Source organism: Mandrillus leucophaeus, unplaced genomic scaffold (assembly GCF_000951045.1).
Source record: "Mandrillus leucophaeus isolate KB7577 unplaced genomic scaffold, Mleu.le_1.0 Scaffold988, whole genome shotgun sequence".
Classification (NCBI taxonomy): Eukaryota; Metazoa; Chordata; class Mammalia; order Primates; family Cercopithecidae; genus Mandrillus; species Mandrillus leucophaeus.
In genome coordinates this window covers 629,920-649,918 of record NW_012110785.1, presented here as the reverse complement: position 1 = coordinate 649,918, position 19,999 = coordinate 629,920, and the positions used below count along the sequence as shown (strand labels likewise).

The 19,999-nt window shown below is 37.5% G+C and overlaps 1 protein-coding gene across 5 annotated transcripts in view; it reads left to right on the top strand.

Moving 5' to 3' along the window:
* LOC105532832 (E3 ubiquitin-protein ligase RNF103) overlaps positions 1 to 19,999 on the top strand; it is a 119,811-nt gene that overhangs the window by 76,227 nt on the left and 23,585 nt on the right. For 3 of the 5 annotated variants that reach the window (XM_011971133.1, XM_011971134.1, XM_011971136.1), the window contains 2 exons: positions 6,792 to 6,852; positions 18,823 to 19,002. In XM_011971133.1, the coding sequence (XP_011826523.1) occupies positions 6,792 to 6,852; positions 18,823 to 19,002 (241 nt within the window). Of the gene's footprint in view, positions 1 to 6,255; positions 6,310 to 6,791; positions 6,853 to 18,822; positions 19,003 to 19,999 lie in introns of those variants that run through there. The other 2 variants (XM_011971135.1, XM_011971137.1) reach the window with 2 other exon arrangements.

Sequence of the window (19,999 nt, the reverse complement as noted above, 5' to 3'; positions counted from 1 at the left end):
GGGAAAACCCTACCAAACTAAAGCTAAGAAAAATTAAACTCTTTTCATCTATTCTATTACTCTTTTTTCTTTCCTTGTTCTATTGCTGACCATCTAGTCAGCAACATAACCAAGTCAATTTCACCACAAACTATTGCATATAATGCTTGCCCTGTTATACCCTGTGAGGACTTGCCAAGTCAAAGACAGCTTTATATTTCAGAAAAGCACTTTTGTCCCTCCTGACTCTCCTCAGACTGGGCATTAGTAAACTAGGACCATTTAATCCGGGGAGATTTCGATAAAGACCCCAGTGCCAACCAGGAGTCTTGCCCCCCAATGTAGAGCTTTCATGCCGTAGTTGGTCCAGCGTTCTATGGACCACTGAAGAGCAAGGATGGGTAAACTAGGACCATTTAATCAGGGGATATTTCGATAAAGACCCCAGTGCCAACCAGGAGTCTTGCCCCCCGATGTAGAGCTTTCATGCTGTAGTTGGTCCAACGTTCTATGGACCACTAAAGAGCAAGGATGGGTAAACTAGGACCATTTAATCCAGAGAGATTTCAATAAAGACCCCAGTGCCAACCAAGAGTCTTGCCCCCTGATGTAGAGCTTCCATGCTGTAGTTGGTCGAACGTTCTGTGGACCACTGAAGAGCAAGGATGGACCGCCCCAACAGGTTTTTGTAATTTCCTTAAAACCATACATTCATTTTTACTAGAGGATCATAGAAGTTAAAGACTTAAAACAAACTTTAGCAATTAAGACAGGATACTAAGATGCAAATGCCTGGTTAAAATGGATCAAATGTTCCATCTGCATGTTAAACAAAGGCAATTGTTATGCTTGTGCACATGGCAGGCCAGAGGCCCAGATTGTCCCCCTTCCACTAATGTGGTCCTCCAGTCGACCAGGTGTAGGCTGCATGGCAGCTCTTTTCCAGGATTCTACAGCTTGGAGTAATAAGTCGTGCCAGGCTCTCTCTTCACCCTGCGGTTCAGCCCCCGAGGGCCGTCTAGCTTCCATCTCCCAACACTAAGTTCACTTCGTGTCTCTCACGACAGGGAGGAAACATAGCATTCCTGGGAGACCTGAAGGGATGCGATGACCTTAAGAATTTTCAAGAGCTTATCAATTAGTCAGCCCTTGTTCATCCCTGAGCAGATGTGTGGTGGTATTGTGGTAGACCTTTACTGGGGACTCTGCCGAATAACTGGAGTGGCACTTGTAGTTTAGTCCAATTGGCTGTCCCTTTCATCCTGGCATTTCATCAACCAGAGGGAGAAAAAATAAGACATTGTAAAGTGAGAGAAGCCCCTTGTGGGTCTTTCGACTCTCATGTCTATTTAACACAACTGGAGTCCCACGAGGAATACCAGGTCAATTTAAAGCTGGAAATCAAATAGTTGCAGGATTTAAGTCAATATTTTGGTGGGTGACAGTTAATGAAAATGTAGATTAGATAAACTACATCTATTACAACCAACAGCAACGAGGTTTTCATGAGTTAAAAGAAAAACTCATGTTGGCCCCGGCCCTAAGGCTACCTGATCTGACAAAACTCTTTACACTCTATGTGTCAGAAAGAGAAAAAATGGCAGTTGGAGTTTTAACCCAGACTGTGGGACCCTGGCCAAGGCCAGTGGCCTATCTCTCAAAACAACTAGACAGGGTTTCCAAAGGCTGGCCCCTAGGTCTAAGGGCCCTAGCAGCAACGGCCCTGTTAGCACAAGAAGCAGATAAACTAACCCTTAGGCAAAACCTGAATATAAAGGCTCCCCATGCTGTGGTAACTTTAATAAATACCAAAGGACATCATTGGTTAACAAATGCTAGATTAACCAAGTACCAAAGCTGGCTATGTGAAAATCCCCACATAATCACTGAAGTTTGCAACACCCTAAACCCCACCACCTTGCTCCTGGTATCAGAGAGCCCAGTTGAACATAACTGTGTAGAGGTGTTGGACTCAGTTTATTCTAGCAGGCCCAACCTCCGAGACCATCCTTAAACGTCAGTAGACTGTGAGCAGTATGTGGATGGGAGCAGCTTCGCCATCCCCTGCAAAATGACTCTGACGAAGACGACAAGCCCTGCTCCAGTCACACCCGGAAGCTGACTGGTCCATGCATGGCCGAGGCATGAGGAAACTCATCACGGGACTCATTTTCCTTAAAATTTGGACTTATACAGTAAGGACTTCAACTGACCTTCCTCAGACTGAGGGCTGTTTCCAGTGTATACATCAAGTCACTGAGGTAGGACAAAAGGTTGCTATGGTCCTATTATTTTATGGTCATTAGAAGTGTACTGGAACTCTAAAAAGAACTTGTTTGTATAATGTTATTCTATACAAGATATGTAGCCCAGGAAATGACCAACCTGATGTGTGTTTTGCCTCATCTGAGCCTCCCATGACCACAGTTTTTAAAATAAGATTAAGAACTGAAGACTGGTAGGGACTCATAAATGATATCAGTAAAGTGTTAGCCAAAACAGAAAAAAAAAAAAAGGGTGCCCAAACAAGTCACCTTGAAATTTGATGCCTGTGCCGTCATTAATAGCAATAAGTTAGGAAGGGGATGTGGCTCTTTTAGTTGGGAAAAAGGCTATATGACCAAAAATAAGTATATTTGTCATGAATTAGGACTGTATGGAAATGAATGTGGCTACTGGTCTTGTGTCATTTGGGTCACTTGGATAAAAAAATGAAGAGGATCCAGTCCACCTTCAGAAAGGAAAAAATGGCCCTTCCTGTACTAAGGGACAGTGTAACCCCTTAGAGCTAGTAATAACCAATCCCCTGGATCCTCTCTGGAAAAAAGGGGAGTGTGTGACCTTAGGAATTGATGGGGCCGGACTGGATCCTCGAGTAAATATCTTGGTTCAAGGAGAAGTTTACAGACGCTCTCCTGAACCAGTGTTTCAAACTTTCTATGATGAACTAAATATACCAGTACCAGAAATTCCAGGAAAAACAAGAAATTTGTTTTTGCGATTAGCTGAGCATGTAGCCCAGTTTCTCAATGTCACTTCATATTATGTATGTGGAGGAACTGTAATGGGAGATCAATGGCCATGGGAATTCTGAGAATTAGTACCTACAGACCCAGTTCCTGATGAATTCCCAGCTCAAAATAATCACCTTGATAATTTCTGGGTCCTAAAAGCCTCAATTATTGGACAATATTGCATAGCTAGAGAAGGAAAAGAATTCACTCACCCTGTAGGACGACTTAGTTGTCTGGGACAGAAACTGTATATTGGTACCACAAAAACAGTCACTTGGTGGAGTTCAGATCAAACAGAGAGGAATCCATTCAGCAAATTCCCTAAGTTGCAAACCGTGTGGACCCACCCGGAGTCCCACCGGGACTGGACAGCCCCCACTGGATTATATTGGATATGTGGGCATAGAGTTTATGCCAGATTACCTGACTAGTGGGCAGGTAGTTGTGTTATTGGCACTATTAAACTGTCTTTCTTCCTACTGCCCATAAAAACAGGCGAACTCCTGGGCTTCCCTGTCTGTGCTTCCCATGAAAAGAGAAGGATAGTTACAGGAAATTGGAAAGATGATGAATGGCCCCCTCAGAGAATCATACAATATTATGGGCCTGCTACTTGGGCACAAGACAGCTTGTGGGGATACCGGACCCCCATTTACATGATCAAACGAATCATACGGTTACAAGCTGTCTTAGAAATAATCACTAATAAAACCGGCAGAGGCTTGACTATTCTGGCCTGGCAAGAAACTCTGATGAGAAATGCTATCTGTCAAAATAGATTGACTCTCGACTACTTGCTAGCAGCTAAAGGAGGGATCTGTGGGAAATTTAACCTTACTAATTGCTGTTTACAAATAGATGATCAAGGGCAAGTAGTTGAAGACCTAGAAACATGACAAAACTGGCACATGTGCCCATGCAAGTGTGGCATGGATTTGATCCTGGGGCCATGTTTGGAAAATGGTTCCCAGCGCTAGGAGGATTTAAAACTCTTATAATAGGAGTTATAATAATAATAGGAACCTGCCTACTGCTCCCTTGTTTGATACCTGTACTTTTTCAAATGATAAAAAGCTTCATCACTACCTTAGTTCACCAAAATGCTTCAGCACAAGTGTGCTATATGAATCACTATCAGTCTGTCTTGCGAGAAGACATGGGTAGTGAAAATGAAAGTGAGAACTCCCACTAATAAAATGAGAGTCTCAAAAGGGGGGAATAAGGGAGGAGGCCACCCATCATATCATCTTATGCCCAATTTCCACCTCCAAAGAAAGAAGAAGTAAAAACTAAAAGGCAGAAATGAAATCCACAGGCAGACAGCCTGGCGCCACACCCTGGGCCTGGTAGTTAAAGATCGACCCCTGACCGAATTGGTTATGTTATCTTACAGACGTTGTATAGAAATGCACTGTGAAAATCCCTGTCCTGTTTTGTTCCAGTCTAATTACCGGTAAATGCAGCCCCCAGTCATGTACCCCCTGCTTGCTCAATCAATCACAACCGTCTCACACGCACCCCCTTAAGAGTTGTGAGCCCTTGAAAGGAACAGGAATTGCTCACTTGGGGAGCTCGACTCTTGAAACAGGCATCTTGCCGATGCCCCCGGCCGAATAAACCCCTTCCTTCTTTAACTCGGTGTCTGAGGATTTTTGTCTGCCGCTCGTCCTGCTACAGTACCACTGCACTCCAACTTGGCCAACAAAGAGCGAAACTCCGTCTCAAAAAAAAAAAATCCAACTTCACTGGGCATTAAGAAAATGTGAATCAAAACAGTGGGATGCCGCTTCACACTCAGCAGACAGCTATCATAAAAAAATTAGAAAATAACAAGTATTGGTGAGATGTGGTAGAAATGGTAACCAAAAGGTATAAACAACCCAGACATGCACATGCATTAACAGTTGAATGGATAAACGAGTTGTGTTATACACATATAAAGAAATAATACCCAGCCATAAAAAGGACTGAAGTACTGATACATGCTACAACATGGAGGCACCTTGAAAACATCATGTTAAATAAAAGAACCACAAACGAAAAGTTAACACATTGTGTGATTCCTTTCATATTCAGAATAAGCAATCCCATAGAGACAGAAAGCAAATTAGTGGTTGCCAGGGAACTGGGGAGGGGGAGATAGGAAGAGATTATTTGAAGGGTATAGGGAGGTGGTGGTTGTATGACATTGTATATGCAGTAAATGCCAGTGAATTGTATACTTTAAAATGATTAATTATATAAATTTCACTTTGAAAAAAACTACATAAACCTGATAAGATTTTTAAAACTTGTATGAGCATACAGTTTTAAGTGCTTAAGTATTTCTTCTGAGTGGAGTTGGTCAACCTAAATAACAAGCAGAGAGAGGTTCCCTAGAAGAAAATGATGGTTCTTTGGCAACAGCATTGCAGTGGGAATGTGCTTGCCATGGTAAACTATGTATATATTCAAGGACGTAAAGGAAGGCAAAGATTTTTAAAGGGAAAAGGAGGGTTATGTAATTGTTTTGAAATGATTATCCTTGGCTACAGAGATCAATAACAAGTGTGATGCCAGTCCAAGGTTGGACAGGCAGTTGCTGGGCAGATGTCCTTGCGAAAGTATTTTTTGTGTAAGATTGCAGTGCCTCTGAGCAAGCAAGGCTGTGTTTTTTGCAGAGTCTTTTGTGATAGTTTTTGTCTAGGTATACAAGTGTGAGAACCCTCTTAGCCTTTCCAGCTGTATATGTCAGATTTTTTAATACACTAGTGACTTCATTTTGATTCTGACAGCTTTCACAAATTATTACAATTGTTGTTGCATAATAGTTTACAGATTTTGTTCAATATTAAACATTAAAAATGAAATTTATTGGAAATACATCTTCTAATGGTATGGACTTTTAAAAAATGCCATTTAGTCTGTATGTCCATGGATGACTGCTACATGAATGAATGCTACAAGGGTTCAGCATAAATTCTGTTCCTGTTTTATGATTTATTAGACTCAAGTGCTGAGAAACCTTGTTGATGTAATAAAAGGGTAATGGAAGGAGTTTAGTTATAGCAGTGTCACTCATTTTTTTGAACTTCTGAGTCATGTACTAAAAAGCACATAGTAATTTAGCATAAAATTGACTTTTAATGATTGACTCACACAACTCAGGTTTTCCTACAGGGTTTTTGAAACGTGAAGAATTGGAAAACAGTTCACTTGCATAACAATTTGGTAATCATTAGAGTAATTTACTACTTCCTCAACACCTCCATCAGCATTTCCAGTCCACCCTCTGTTTAGTGCTTCAGAAATGTTTGCCTGTCAGGGAACTACCATGGTAATAAGAGACATAGGTTAGGGGAATGCTTTTCTTTTGTAAAATGGAAAAGCATTATTGTTAAAGGGAAAAAGGGAAAGATGAGTTGTCATGACACAGGCAGAACAGTTTTTGAAATGATTACCTGTGAAAGATGAAAATTTTCTGATGCTCTTAAAGCTAACTGTGCATTTGGACCTCTTCAAATATTTGTGTACCTAGAGAGTACCATACTCTTTCTGAGGTTTTATATAAAGTGCTGCTTACAGCCTGCCCTCAGCTACAAATCTTTGAATAAGGTGAAACTCCTGTGCACTGTGAATAAAAAGAGATGAAATTTTTAAAAAAGTAAAATTTGACCCTAAAGCTCTTTGAAAATGGCTTTTTTTTTTTTTTTAAATTTTGTATCTGGAATAAATGTAGAGTTAATACAAAATTGTCAAATTAGATTGAGTTAGGAGTTTCAGCTTTTCTTCTCATTCCTTTTCTAAAAATTTTCCCAGGTCAATGAGTGGTCACTGAAGATAAGAAAGGAAATGAGAGTTGTGGACAGGCAAATAAGGGGTAAGTTATCATTTTATGTCTTCTATTTTTCACCTTCTTGGTATATTTTGCTTCAGTTCATAAAAATAAACTGCATTTATATATCATAAGACATAGTTTATTCCTATATCAGTTACTTATAGCTGTCTGACTTATTTTGCTTTTTAATTCTGTAATCAGTATTTTTAAAAAAGATCTTGAGTTAGAAGAAACTTTATATTTTGGAAGAGCAAAAGAAACCTCTTGCTACTTATAAAGAATTGTCTTTTATGGAATTCAAATTAAATAAATTATACATAAGTAAGGGATACAATTCCATTGTCACTGCTCTGTTTATCTTAGCATGACTGTAAATTGAGGACAGTATGTTTATAAATAAAGTTGATTTTTTTTTGTTTAGTACCATTTAAGGTGATTTACAAAGGGATGGTAATATTTAAACTTTTAAGGTTTTTAACACTCTCATGATTGGAGAAGAGTTAATATCATAAAGGTATCCCAGTATCACTTTCTTTAAAAAGAATTGGAGAGGGAAATTCCATTCCCAGCCATGAAGGAGTAATTGCTTTTCAACTTGCATTCTCATTGTAAATAAAAATTTGGACAAAGCAAGAGAGAAAAAAAAACTGGACAAAAATCTGTGAAACAGCTGTTTTCAAACATTGAACAGCTGGCAGTACAGGGTTGTGATCACTGAGAGAATAGAAACAAAGACAGAGAGCCTTAATATGACCCTGTCATTCTGCTTGGAGATACTTTCTGGATTATAGCCCATGGAAAGACATTCCAAGCAGAGCATAGTGGTTTCACTGAGTTGAGAATAGAGATAAGGGTTCAGAGAGTGGCTGGAATTTGTGGGGCAGAGTATCAGAGAGAAGGGAAATACTCAGAGAAAGAACTTCAAATGTCTCCATAGGATCCATTGGAGTCTTTGACTGAATACTAAGCTGTGCATGCTTAGAGTGAAATTCCGAGAGGCTGGGCAAATAACAATTACTAGGAACAAAATAACTACCAGGAAGCTGTAAGGTGAATAATTCCTAGAGCTAATAAAGGATTGAGAAGTGGTTGAGTTCTGATCAGACACAGAAAAGAGACTTTGTTGAACCTCTGGGATGTTCAGTAGAGACCTCAGAAGAGTCACACCTTAATAATAAGGATCAGGTAGGTAGTCCTAGAAAAAAGGCTACCACAAGCCCATACCAACTAACCAACAAGACTTAAAAGACTTGAAGGCTGATTTGCAGGTAATTTGACTGCCTGCCAAAGTAAAGATTAACACTCTTTAAGGGAAGACTACAAAATTCAGACACCCAACAATGAAACATACACAGTGGCCAGCTTTCAATGAGATACTATTATGAAGAAGCAGGAAAATGCGACCCCAAATCAGGAGAAAAGCCAGGTAATAGAAATAGATTTTAAAAAAAACAAAAAACAAAAATCCAAAACCCCCACGAAAAAAACAGATGATTGAATTCACAGTCAAGGATTTTTAAGCAGCTATTATAAATATGTTGAGATTAAAGGATAATGTATACATAATGAGGAGATAAATACAAAATACAGAAAATAACAAAATGGAATTTCTAGAGGTGAAAGATCTGAAATGAAGTGAAATTAAATGAAGACTTACTAAATGGGTTTAACAGCAGAATAGACACTACAGAAAATGAGATAAGTGAAATTGAAGATATACAAAATCTAAAATGTTCAAAGGAGCATTTCCTTTGAGTGTCCTATCAGCAGCCCAGATATTTCAGATTTTGGATTTTGGATTTTCTGATTAGGGATATACAACTGGTATGATGCAAACCTTCCGAAATCTAAAGCCTGAAAGACATTTGGTTTCCAAGCATTTTGGATAAGGGATATTCAACCTGTAATACAAATTATCCAAACTGTAGTACAGACAGAAAAAAGAAAAAAAAACAACACAGAGCTTTTAATATCAAGTGAGCTAATGTGTGTAATTTGAGTCTCAGGAGGAGAGGGGTCAGGAAGAGATCATATGAAATAGTAACTGAATGTTTTTCAAACATGATGAAAGCTGTTAAGCTTGCAGATCCGAGGAACTCATCTCCAAATCGAATAAACACAAAACCATACAAAGGCAAAGCATAATCAAATTACTGAAAACCAAAAAGATAACCCCCCAAAAAAGACAAATTTAGGTCCAATAAACAGTGATAAGAATGATTTTTAAATTCTTATCAGAAACAATGCAAACTAGAATATCTTTCATATGGTGAGAAAACCCCCACAAAACAACCCCATGTTATCCTAGACTTAAGTCCAATGAAAATAACATTCATAGGTGAAGGTGAAATAAAGATAATTTCAAACAAAAACCAGAAAGAATTTGTTGCAAATAAAATAAATGTTAAAAGAGGTTGTAGGCTGAAGAAAAATCATACCAGATACAAACTTGGATTTATATGAAGGAATAAAGTATGCTGGAAATGGTAAATATATAAGTAAATATAAATTATTTTTTCCTCTTAAGAATGTGTTTAACTTACTGACTCTTGAAAGTAAAAATAATAATGTATTGTGGGGCTTGTAACATGTAGAGGTAAAATGTATGACAATTATAATAATTGATTTGTGTCAAAAATAAATGTTAGAAACCTCATAAGTTTCATTAGTGTCTCACAGCCTTGCATATTCCTTTTTTGTGCTATGCTCACTGTATTTCTTCTCACATCCATAGCTCATTTTGCCTTTTAAATGACGATCTTCAAGCCCAGTATCTTTCATGTATGTTTCCTATTATTTGTCATTAATAGTAATTTATTAATTTACTAACTCTAACATGATATCAGAAGAAGATCATGGATTTTGGAGTCTTAACATTACCAGGTTTAAACTCTGATATCACCTGTCCTTATATAAACTTCTTTGAATCTCATAGAATTGTTGTGACAGTTAAATCTGTGAATATATGTAAAATGTTTAGGGCAGTACCTGGCATACAGTAGAGACTTCACTACTTGATGGTGATACCAAAAAGGGGGATGGGGCACTTTGATAAAGTGTGACTATGAAGTAATGTGATTGCTTTAAATGTTACTTGTGAAAGCATATGAAGGTTTATCGTAGCAGTTGGTTTTTCATTTGGTTTCATACTAGCAGTCAGGGTGAATGGATTTAAAAAGAAATACTAGTATAAAAATGAGCAACTGCAAAACAAATTTATGTTCTCAGAAGTCAAGCTATTGGCTATGCTTATTGGGGGGAAATGGTGGATTAAAGGTGACATAAGGGGGCCTTGTGGCATGTTGGTGATACTCTGTTTCTTGATCTAGGTCCTGGTTACATGAGCATGTTTAATTTGTGAAAATGTATATAGCTGTACAGTTATGTTTACTTTTCTGTATATATGTTACACTTAAATAACAAGTTAAGTAACTTAAAGCAAAATGTAACTATAGGGTGTTCTCAGCTTCTCATGGAAGATTTATGGTAGTCCACATGTTTAGCTTTCAGTCAAATGTAACACATTTTGAACACTCATTATAGGCAATAATTGGAATGAATTTAGGTAATTCATTTCATCTTCTCCTCAAATGAAAATAGTCAGCTTGGGTGAGTACTCATGACTATAAAGGTGAAATATACACATGTGAAAATTCAGAAAAGTAGAAAGAAGAAAGTTAAAATCGCCCTGAAGTTTGACCACTTAGAGATAACCACCACAAATACTTTTTATGATCATCCTTTTCCAGATATATTTCTCTCTGTTTTTGTATTTATACCCAAATGTTTATTTATAAGTGAGTCATACTAGTCTTGCTGCTGATTTTTATTTATTTTTATTGTAAAATTTACATAAAATAAAGCTGACCATTTTAACCATTTTTAAGTGTACAGTTCAGTGGCAGTAAGTGCATTCATAATGTTGTGCAACCATCACCACTATCCATCTCCAGATCCTTTTCCTCATCCATACTGAAACTCTGTACCTATTAAACAATAACTTCCTATTTCTCCCTACCCCCAGCTCCTAGTAACCACTATTCTACTTTCTGTATCTAAGTATTTGACTATTCTAAGTACCTCATATAGGTAGAATCAAATAATATTTGTCTTTGTGTCTGGCTTATTTCACTTACTGTAATGTTTTTAAGGATCATCCATGTTGTAGCAGGTATCAGAATTTCATTCCTTTTTAAGGCTAATATTCTGTTGCCTGTATATACCATATTTTCTTTATACACTCATCTGCTGATGGACATTTAGACTGTTTCTACCTTTTGGCTATTGTGAATAATGCTGCTATGAAGATGGATGTACAGATATCTGCTTTGCTTCCAATTCTTTTCAGTACTTTTGCATACATAAACAAAATCATTATTGGATCAAATAATAATAGTATTTTTAATTTTAGGGGGAACCATTTACTATTTTCCATGGCAGCTGTGCCATTTTACATTTCTGTCATCAAGAGCTAGGCTACTCAAAAGTAGCTGTATATATGAGGGAATATAGAAGTCACTGTGCATGCCCAGGGAATGGTACAGGCTCATAAAATAGCTCAGAAGACCTTGAGTTTATACCTTGTGCTGATCTTTACCACAGAAACCCTATGCCAATTTTAAAAAACAAAGAAGAAAACAAAACCAAACCTGATGAGCCCTGGGGAAGAGGCAGCATCTGATCTCCAGAGTTATCACATTAGAAGATTCAAACATTCAGTAAAATCATAAGGCATACAAAGAAACAGGAAAATATGACCTCCTCAAAGCAGGGAAAAGTAAGTCACTAGAAACTGTTGCTGAGAAAGACTAGATGGTAGATTTGCTAAATAAAGACTTAAAGCAAGTATGTTACAGATGTGCAAAGAACTAAAGGAAGAGGTGGATTAAGTTAAAAAAAAAAACAGTGGGAACAAAATGGAAATATCAATGGAAAGATAGAAAACAAGAAAAGAAACCCCAAAATTCTGGAGCTGAAAAGTGTAATAACTGAAGTGAAAACCTTACTTGAATGATTCAAAAGCATATTTGAACAGGTAAAATAAAGAATCAGCAGACTTCAAAATAAAACAATTGAAATTATGAAGTCTGAGGAACAGAAGAAAAAAATGAGACTGACTGCAATGGCTAACGCCTATAATCCCAACGCTTTGGGAGGCTGAGGCAGGTGTGTTGCTTGAGGCCGGGAGTTTGAGACGAGCCTGGGCAACACGGCAAGACCTCATCTCTGCAAAAAATAAAAACAAAAATTAGCCAGGTGTGGTAATATATGCCTGTAGTCCTGCCTACCCAGGAGGTTGAGGCAGGATCACTTGAGTCCAGGAGCTTGAGGCTGCAGTAAGCCGTGATCATGCCACTGCACTCCAGCCTGGGCAACAGAGCAAGACCCTGTCTATAAAAAAAAAAAGAAAGAAAAAATAAATGGACAGAGCCTAAGAAACCTGTCAGACATCATCAGGTAGACCAACATGCAATGTGGAAATTTTAGGAGAAAAGAGGGAGAAAGGTGCAGAAAGAGTATTTGAAGAAATGGCTGAAAACTTCCTAGATTTGATGAAAGATATGAATATAAACCTCCAAGAAGTTCAGTGAACTCCAGGTAGGATAAACTCAAGTGAGATCTCGCCAAGAAAGACACATTATAATCAAACTGTAGAAAGCCATAGACAATGAGAAAATCTTAAAAGGAGCAAGAGAGAAACATCTTGTCACATACAAAGGATCCTCATAAGATTTTAGAAGATTTCTCATCCGAAACATTAGAGGCCAGAAAGCAGTGGGTTCAACCGCTTGAACCCGGGGGACGGAGGTTGCAGTGAGCTGAGATCATGATACCACTGCACTCTAGCCTGAGTGATAAAGTGAGACTCAAAAACAAAGAAGCTCATGCAAATTCACATTAGAGTGTTATAAGTTTAGGATGTTAAGCGTAATCCCTGTGGTATCCACAAAGAAAATGGCTATATAAAAGGAAATAAGAAGGGAATTAAAACATTTCATTACAAAAAAAATCAAGTAAACACACAAGAAAACATTAATGCAGGAAATAAGAGACAAAATAGCTATGACATACAGAAAATAAATGACAGGTTGGCAGAAGAAAATTTGTCCTTATCAATAATTCCTTTTTTTTTTTTTTTTTTTTGAGATAGGGTCTTGCTGTGTCACCCAGGCTGGAGTGCAGTGGCGTGACACGGCTCACAGCAGCCTCGACCTCCTGGACTCTAGCAATCCTCCCATCTCAGCCTGCCAAGTGCCTGGGACTATAGATGCATGCCACTGCACCAGCTAATTTTTGTATTTTTTGTAGAGACAGGGTTTCATCATGTTGCCTAGGCTAGTCTGGAACTGCTGGACTCAAGCAGTCCTCCTGCCTTGGCCTCCCAAAGTGCTAGCATTACAGGCATGAACCACTGTGCCCAGCCCACAGTAATTACTTTGAATGTAAATGGATTTAAAGTCTCCAATCAAATAACAGACATTGGCAGAATGGATTTTACAAAACATAATCTTATATTTAAAAACACATATGCTGTCTACAAGAGTAAGACTTTAGATCCAAAAATGCAAATAGATTGAAAGCAAAAGGATGGAAAAAGATATTTTATGGACATAGTAAATAAAAGACAGCAGGAACGGCTATGTTATTATCAGATAAAACAGACTTTAAATAAAGATTATATGAGACAAAGAAGGATATTATATATTAATAAAAGATTAAATACAGCAAGAAGATAAAACAAGTGTACATATTTTTGTATATAATAACAGACTGTCAAAACATATGCAGCAAAAGTGGACAGAATTAGAGAAATAGTTCTTCCGTAATAGTTAGACAATACCCCACTATCAACAATGGGTCTATTAACTAGATAGGAATTAGGTAGGAAAACAGGGGTCCTGAAGAATTAAGGCAGAGCACAGTGGCTAACACCTGTAATCCTAGCACTTTGGGAGGCTGAGGCAGGTGGATCACCTGATATCAGAAGTTTGAGACCAGCCTGACGAACATGGTGAAACCCCGTCTCTACTAAAAATACAAAAATTAGCTGGGTGTCATGGTTTGTGCCTGTAATCCCAGGTACGGGAGGCTGAGATAGGTGAATCACTTGAACCTGGAAGGTGGAGATTACGTTGAGCCGAGATTGTGCCACTACACTCCAGCCTGGGAGACAGAGCGAGACTCCATCTCAAAAAAAAAAAAGGAATGAAATAAAACAATTAGATCTAAAGATGTATACAGAATACTACCCAACAACAAAATACACATTCTTCTCACATATATGTGAGACATTCTTTAGGACAGACCATATGTTAGACTTAAATCAAGTCTCAGTCAAATTTAAAAGATATATAAGGTACCTTCTCTGACCACAACAGGATGAAATTAGAAATCAGTAACAGAAAGAATACTGGAAAATTCACAAATGTATGGAAATTAAGCAACACATTCTTAACCAATGGGTGAAAAAAGAAATCACAAAGGAAATTAGAAAGTACTTACAGACAAGTAAAAACCAAATCAGAACATACCAAAAGTTAGAAGGTGCCGCAAAAGCAACACTCAGAGGAAAATTAATAGCTATAAATGCTTACATTAAGAATGAATGCCAGGTGTGGTAGCTTAATCCCAACACTTTGGGAGGCCAAAGCGGGCGGATCACTTGAGCCCAGAAGTTTGAGGCTAGCCTGGGCAACATGGCGAAACCTGTCTCTATCAAAAATGCAAAAATTAGCTAGGTGCTGTAGTTTATGGGTAGTCACAGCTACTTGGGAGGCTGAGGTGGGAAGACTGCTTGAACCCAGAGGCAGAAGTTACAGTGAGTTGCGATGGTGACCCACCTTGCACTCTAGTCTGGGTGACGGGAGTGAAACCGTGTCTCAAAAAAAAAAAAAAAAAAAAAACCTCAGGTCAACAACCTAGCTTTCAACTTAAAGGCAATAGAACAAGAACAAACTCAACCCAAATCTAGCAGAATGAAGGAAATAATAAAGATAAAAGCAGAGACAAACAGAACAGAAAAAGAATAGAGCATTAACAAAGTCCATAGTTGGTTCTTGAAAAAGACAACGAAATGTATATGCCTTAACTAGATTGACTAAGGAAGAAGAGAAGGTTGAAAGTACTAAAATCAGAGTTGAAAGTGGAGACATTACTACTGATTCCACAGAAATAAAGATTATAAGAATACTATGGACAATTGTATGTTAATAAATTGTGTAACCTAGGTGTGATGGACAAATTACTAGAAACATAAAACTTACCAAGATTGGAACATGAAGAAATAGAAAATGTGAACAGACTTATACCTAGCAGGGAGAGTGAATCAGTGATCAAAAATATCTTGACAGAGAAAAGCTGTGGACCTGATGACTTCACTGGTAAATTCTATCAAACAGTTAAGAACTAACACCAATGCTTCTCAAACTTCAAGAAATTGAAGAAAAGAAAACGCTTCATAATTCATTCTGTGATGCCAGTATTGTCTTGATATAATATCAGACAAAGATGCTGCAAGAAAACTATAGACCAGTATCTCTTATGAACATTGATGCAAAAATCTTCAACAGAATACTAGCAAACCAAATCCAGCAACACATTAAACACATCACGGCCAAGTGCGATTTATCCTGGAATGCAAGAATGATTCAACATATAAAATTTGATCAGTGTAATATATCACATTAACAGAAAGAAGGGGAAAAGAAACTCACATTATCATCTCAATTGACACAGAAAAGGCATTTGGCCAAATTCAGCACCCTTTCATGCTAAAAACAACTAGGAATAGAAGGACCTGAACATAGTAAAAACCATGTATGAAAAAAACCACAGGGACTATCATAGTAAATGGTGAAAGACTAAAAGCTTTTCCTCTAAAATCAGGAACAAGGCAAGGAGACCCACTTTTGCCACTTCTCTTTAACATAATATTGAACTTCTAGCCAGAGGAATTGGACAAGAAAAAAATAGTTAAAAGTATCTAAATTGGAAAGGAAGAAGTAAAAATCTATTTGCAGCTGATACTATAAGTGTAATACCCTAAAGATTTTTCAGAAAAGACCTATTGGAACTAATAAATTCAATAAAGTAGCAAGATATAAAATCAGCACCAAAAACATCAATTGTATTTCTCTATATTAACAATGGACAATCTGAAAAGGAAGTTAAGAAAACCCATTTTCAATAGCATCAAAAATAATCAAATACTTAGGAATTTACTTAACCAAGGAGGCAAAAGACTTGTATAATGAAAATGATGAAATATTACTGAAAGAAATTAGACATAAATAAATGGAAAGATATCTCATTTTCATGGATTGGGAGATTAAATATTGTTAAGATGTCAGTACTACCCAAAGCAATCTTATACATTCGAAGTGCTATCCTTATCAAAATCCCAATGATATTTTTTGTAGAAATAGAGATATCTGTCCTAAAATTCTTATAGAATCTTAAGAGACCCTAAATAATCAAAATAGTCTTAAAAAAAGAAAGTTTGACCACTCTCTTCCTGGTTTCAAAAGTTGCTACAAAGCTACAGAGATAAAATCAATGTACTTAAACTAACATAAAGACAGACATATAAACCAATGGAATAAAATAGGTATCCAGAAAAACTGTGCCTGTTGTCAACTGATTTTTGACAAGGGTAGCAAGACCATTCAGTGGAGGAAAGAACAGTTTTCAACAAATGGTGCTGGGAAAACTGAATATCCATTTGCAAAAGAATTTAGTTGGACCTTTACCTAACAATGTATATAAAAATTAACCCAAAATGGATCAAAGACCTAAATGTAAGAGCTAAAACTATGAAACTCTTAGAAAAAAACATAGGGCAAAACTTCACAACATGAAAAACAAACTGCTGGGCATGGTGATGTGTGACTGTAGTCCCAGCTACTCGGGAGGCTGAGGCTGGAAGATCAGTTGAGGCCAGGAGTATGAGGCTGTAATGTGCTATACTAATGCCTGTGAATAGCCACTGCATTACACCCTAAGCCACATAGATCCATCTCCAAAAAATAGAGTAGACAAACTGGACTTCATGAAAATAAAAAATTTTCGTGCATCTTAAAAAGATTACCTGGCAGGGCACAGTGGTTCACGCCTATAATTCCAGCACTTTGAGAGGCTGTGGTGGGTCAATTGCTTGAGCCCAGGCGTTTGAGACCAGCCTGGGCAACGTGGCAAAACCCCATCTCTACAAAAAAAGAAAAAGAAAAATTGTGTATTAAAAAAATAAGAAAATGTTACCAACAGAGTTACTCATAGGCAACTCATAGAATGGGAGAAAGCATTTGCAAATCATTTGTCTGACGAGAGATTGTATTCAGAATATATACACAACACCTAAAATGCCACAACAATAAAATGACTTGATTCAAAAAGAGGCAAAGGACTTCAATAGACTTTTGGAATTTCTCCAGATAAGCTGTACAGATTGTCAGTAAGCATATGAAAAGATGCTCAACATCACCAATCATTGGGGAAATGCAAATCAAAATGACCTCATACCCATTAGAATGACTACTATCAAAACAACAACAACAAAACCCCCAGAAAATAACAAGTGTGGGTGAGTATGTAGTGAAATTGGAACCTTTGTATACCGTTAGTGAGAATGTAAAATGATGTCGCCATTGTGAAAACCGGTACAGCTGTTCCTCAAAAAATTAAAAATAGAATTACCATGTAACCTAACAGTTGTACTTTTAGGCATATGCACAAAAGAAAGCAGGGTCTCGAAGACATGTTTGTACATTCATGTTCTTCACAATAGCTAAAAATTGGAAGTAACCCAAGTGTCCATTGACAGATGAATGGTTAAGTAAAGTGTCGTATATACATACAATAGAATATTATTGAGCCTTAAAAAGAAAGTTCTGACATATGCTACAACATGGATGAACCTTGAAAATATTATGCTTAGTGAAATAAGCCAGTCAGAAAAAGAAAAATATTCCACTTAAAGGAAGTAACAAGGGTAGTAAAATTCGTAAAGACAGAAAATAGAATAGTGGATGCCAGGAGTTAGGGGAAAGGGGAAATGGAGAGTTACTGTTCAGTGGGTGCAGAATTTTAGTTCTGGGAAAGTTGAAAAAAGTTCTGGGCCAGGCGCGGTGGCTCATGCCTGTAATTTCAGCACTTTGGGAGGCCGAGGCAGGTGGATCACCTGAGGTCAGCAGTTCGATACCAGCCTGGCCAACATGGTGAAACCCCATCTCTGCTAAAAATACAAAAATTAGCCGGGCATCGTGGTGGGTGCCTATAACCCCAGCTACTTGGGAGGCTGAGGCAGAATCACTTGAAACCCAAGGGGTGGAAGTTGCAGTGAGCTGAGACCACACCATTGCACTCTAGCATGGGCAACAAGAGTGAAACTCCGTCTCAAAAAAAAAAAAAAAAATAGAGAGTTCTGGGTGGAGGTGATGGTTGCACAACAATGTTAATGTTACTTTATTCCACTGATTGTACACTTAAAAATGGTTAAGATGGTATATTTTATGTATTTGCCACAGTTTTAAAAATTGGAGAAAACACTACTGATCATAAAGCATGTAATAAAGACATATGTTACCTTTAGCTGATGCTGGTATGAGACTTATAATATGTTCAGGCTTTCCTTAAGTTGCAGGTTTCTAGAAATGATTAGTGACTGTATAGAAATTGTACTCTTATGATTGTGGGAATACTACTTATTGATTATTGGAGCAAGCTCTGGAATGCATTTACAGTAATTTTGTTTTTTAAGTTCTTAGGGCCAGTACCAACAAATGTAAGAAGGGTGTTTCGAAATTTTGTCAAGTGTAATAAGATCGTACTTTTCTTTTAAACTACTTTGATGTTGTTTCTGGAAATGATGAATATTCACTACGTTATTTTGATTTTATGTTTATCCTTCTACATGTTTTTCTACTTAATAGACACATTTAGATCACAATAAGAATGTATTTGAGTGCCAATAAACCTGACTTACCCTTGATTTTTGATGTTCTGTTCTAAATTTAGATATCCAAAGAGAAGAAGAAAAAGTGAAACGATCTGTGAAAGATGCTGCCAAGAAGGGCCAGAAGGATGTCTGTGTAGTTCTGGCCAAGGAGATGATCAGGTCAAGGAAGGCCGTGAGCAAGCTGTATGCCTCCAAAGCGCACATGAACTCAGTGCTCATGGGGATGAAGAACCAGCTGGGTAAGGCTGCACTTAACCTTACAGTCAGCTTGTAATGCCAGTGTTGCTGTTGTTATCAACATAGGTTCCTTGAATAGGAAAAACTCTACTCTGGTTTTTATTCTTTGTATTTTCTTAGTGTTGAGTGTTGTACAAATGCAAAATATAATAATGTTTTCTTTTGTTAGTATTTTCTAAATAATAATGAAATCTACATATAAATCTGCTTTGTTTAGAAGTTAGAATGTATTGAACAGTGTTATCAAGTGACCTGAGAATTCAGTTGTAGAAGTAAGGGGCCAGCTTAGATGTTTGGAGGGAGACTGAAGAAAAGAGCTTTCTACCTTTGTCCTAGTCCCAGAGCAGCCCCAGGCAAAATGTTACAACAGGCTGTGGGGCTTTGGCTCATCTCCTTTTCTCCTTCATCTCCGTCTACCTAATGCTACCTCACATCTTAGGAATCTGTAGACCATGTTATGGGTATTCAGCATACATGTGAACTGTCCATTTTCTATGACTTTTAGGAACTCATGATATTTAAAATAGGAATAAACATTGTTTCCTTTCAGTGTCCAGTACAGTACTGTTTGTAGTCATTCATCTAGTTGGTTTCTTTTCTTAATTTCCATTAAATTATGAAGTAGTTCTAACTCAGAACTATAATTCTTTAGTAATGGCAGCAAATGACTGTCAGATATTTAGATTGAATACAGACTCAGAAATCATGGAGAGCCACGCATGGTGGCATGCAGTTGTAGTCCCAGCTGCTAAGGAGGCTGAGCAAGGAGAATTAAGTGCTTGAGTCCAGGGGTTTGAGGCCACAGTGAGCTATGATTGCACCTGTGAATAACCATTGTGCTTGAGCCTGGACAATATATATAGCAAGACTGTGTCTGTAAAAAAGAAAGAAATTATGGAGAAATTTTTCACTAAAAAATATTTTCAACTCTGTCAGATACTTCATTGATCACACTCAAAAGAAGTTAGAAGATGAAGTAATTTAATTTATAGAATGGTG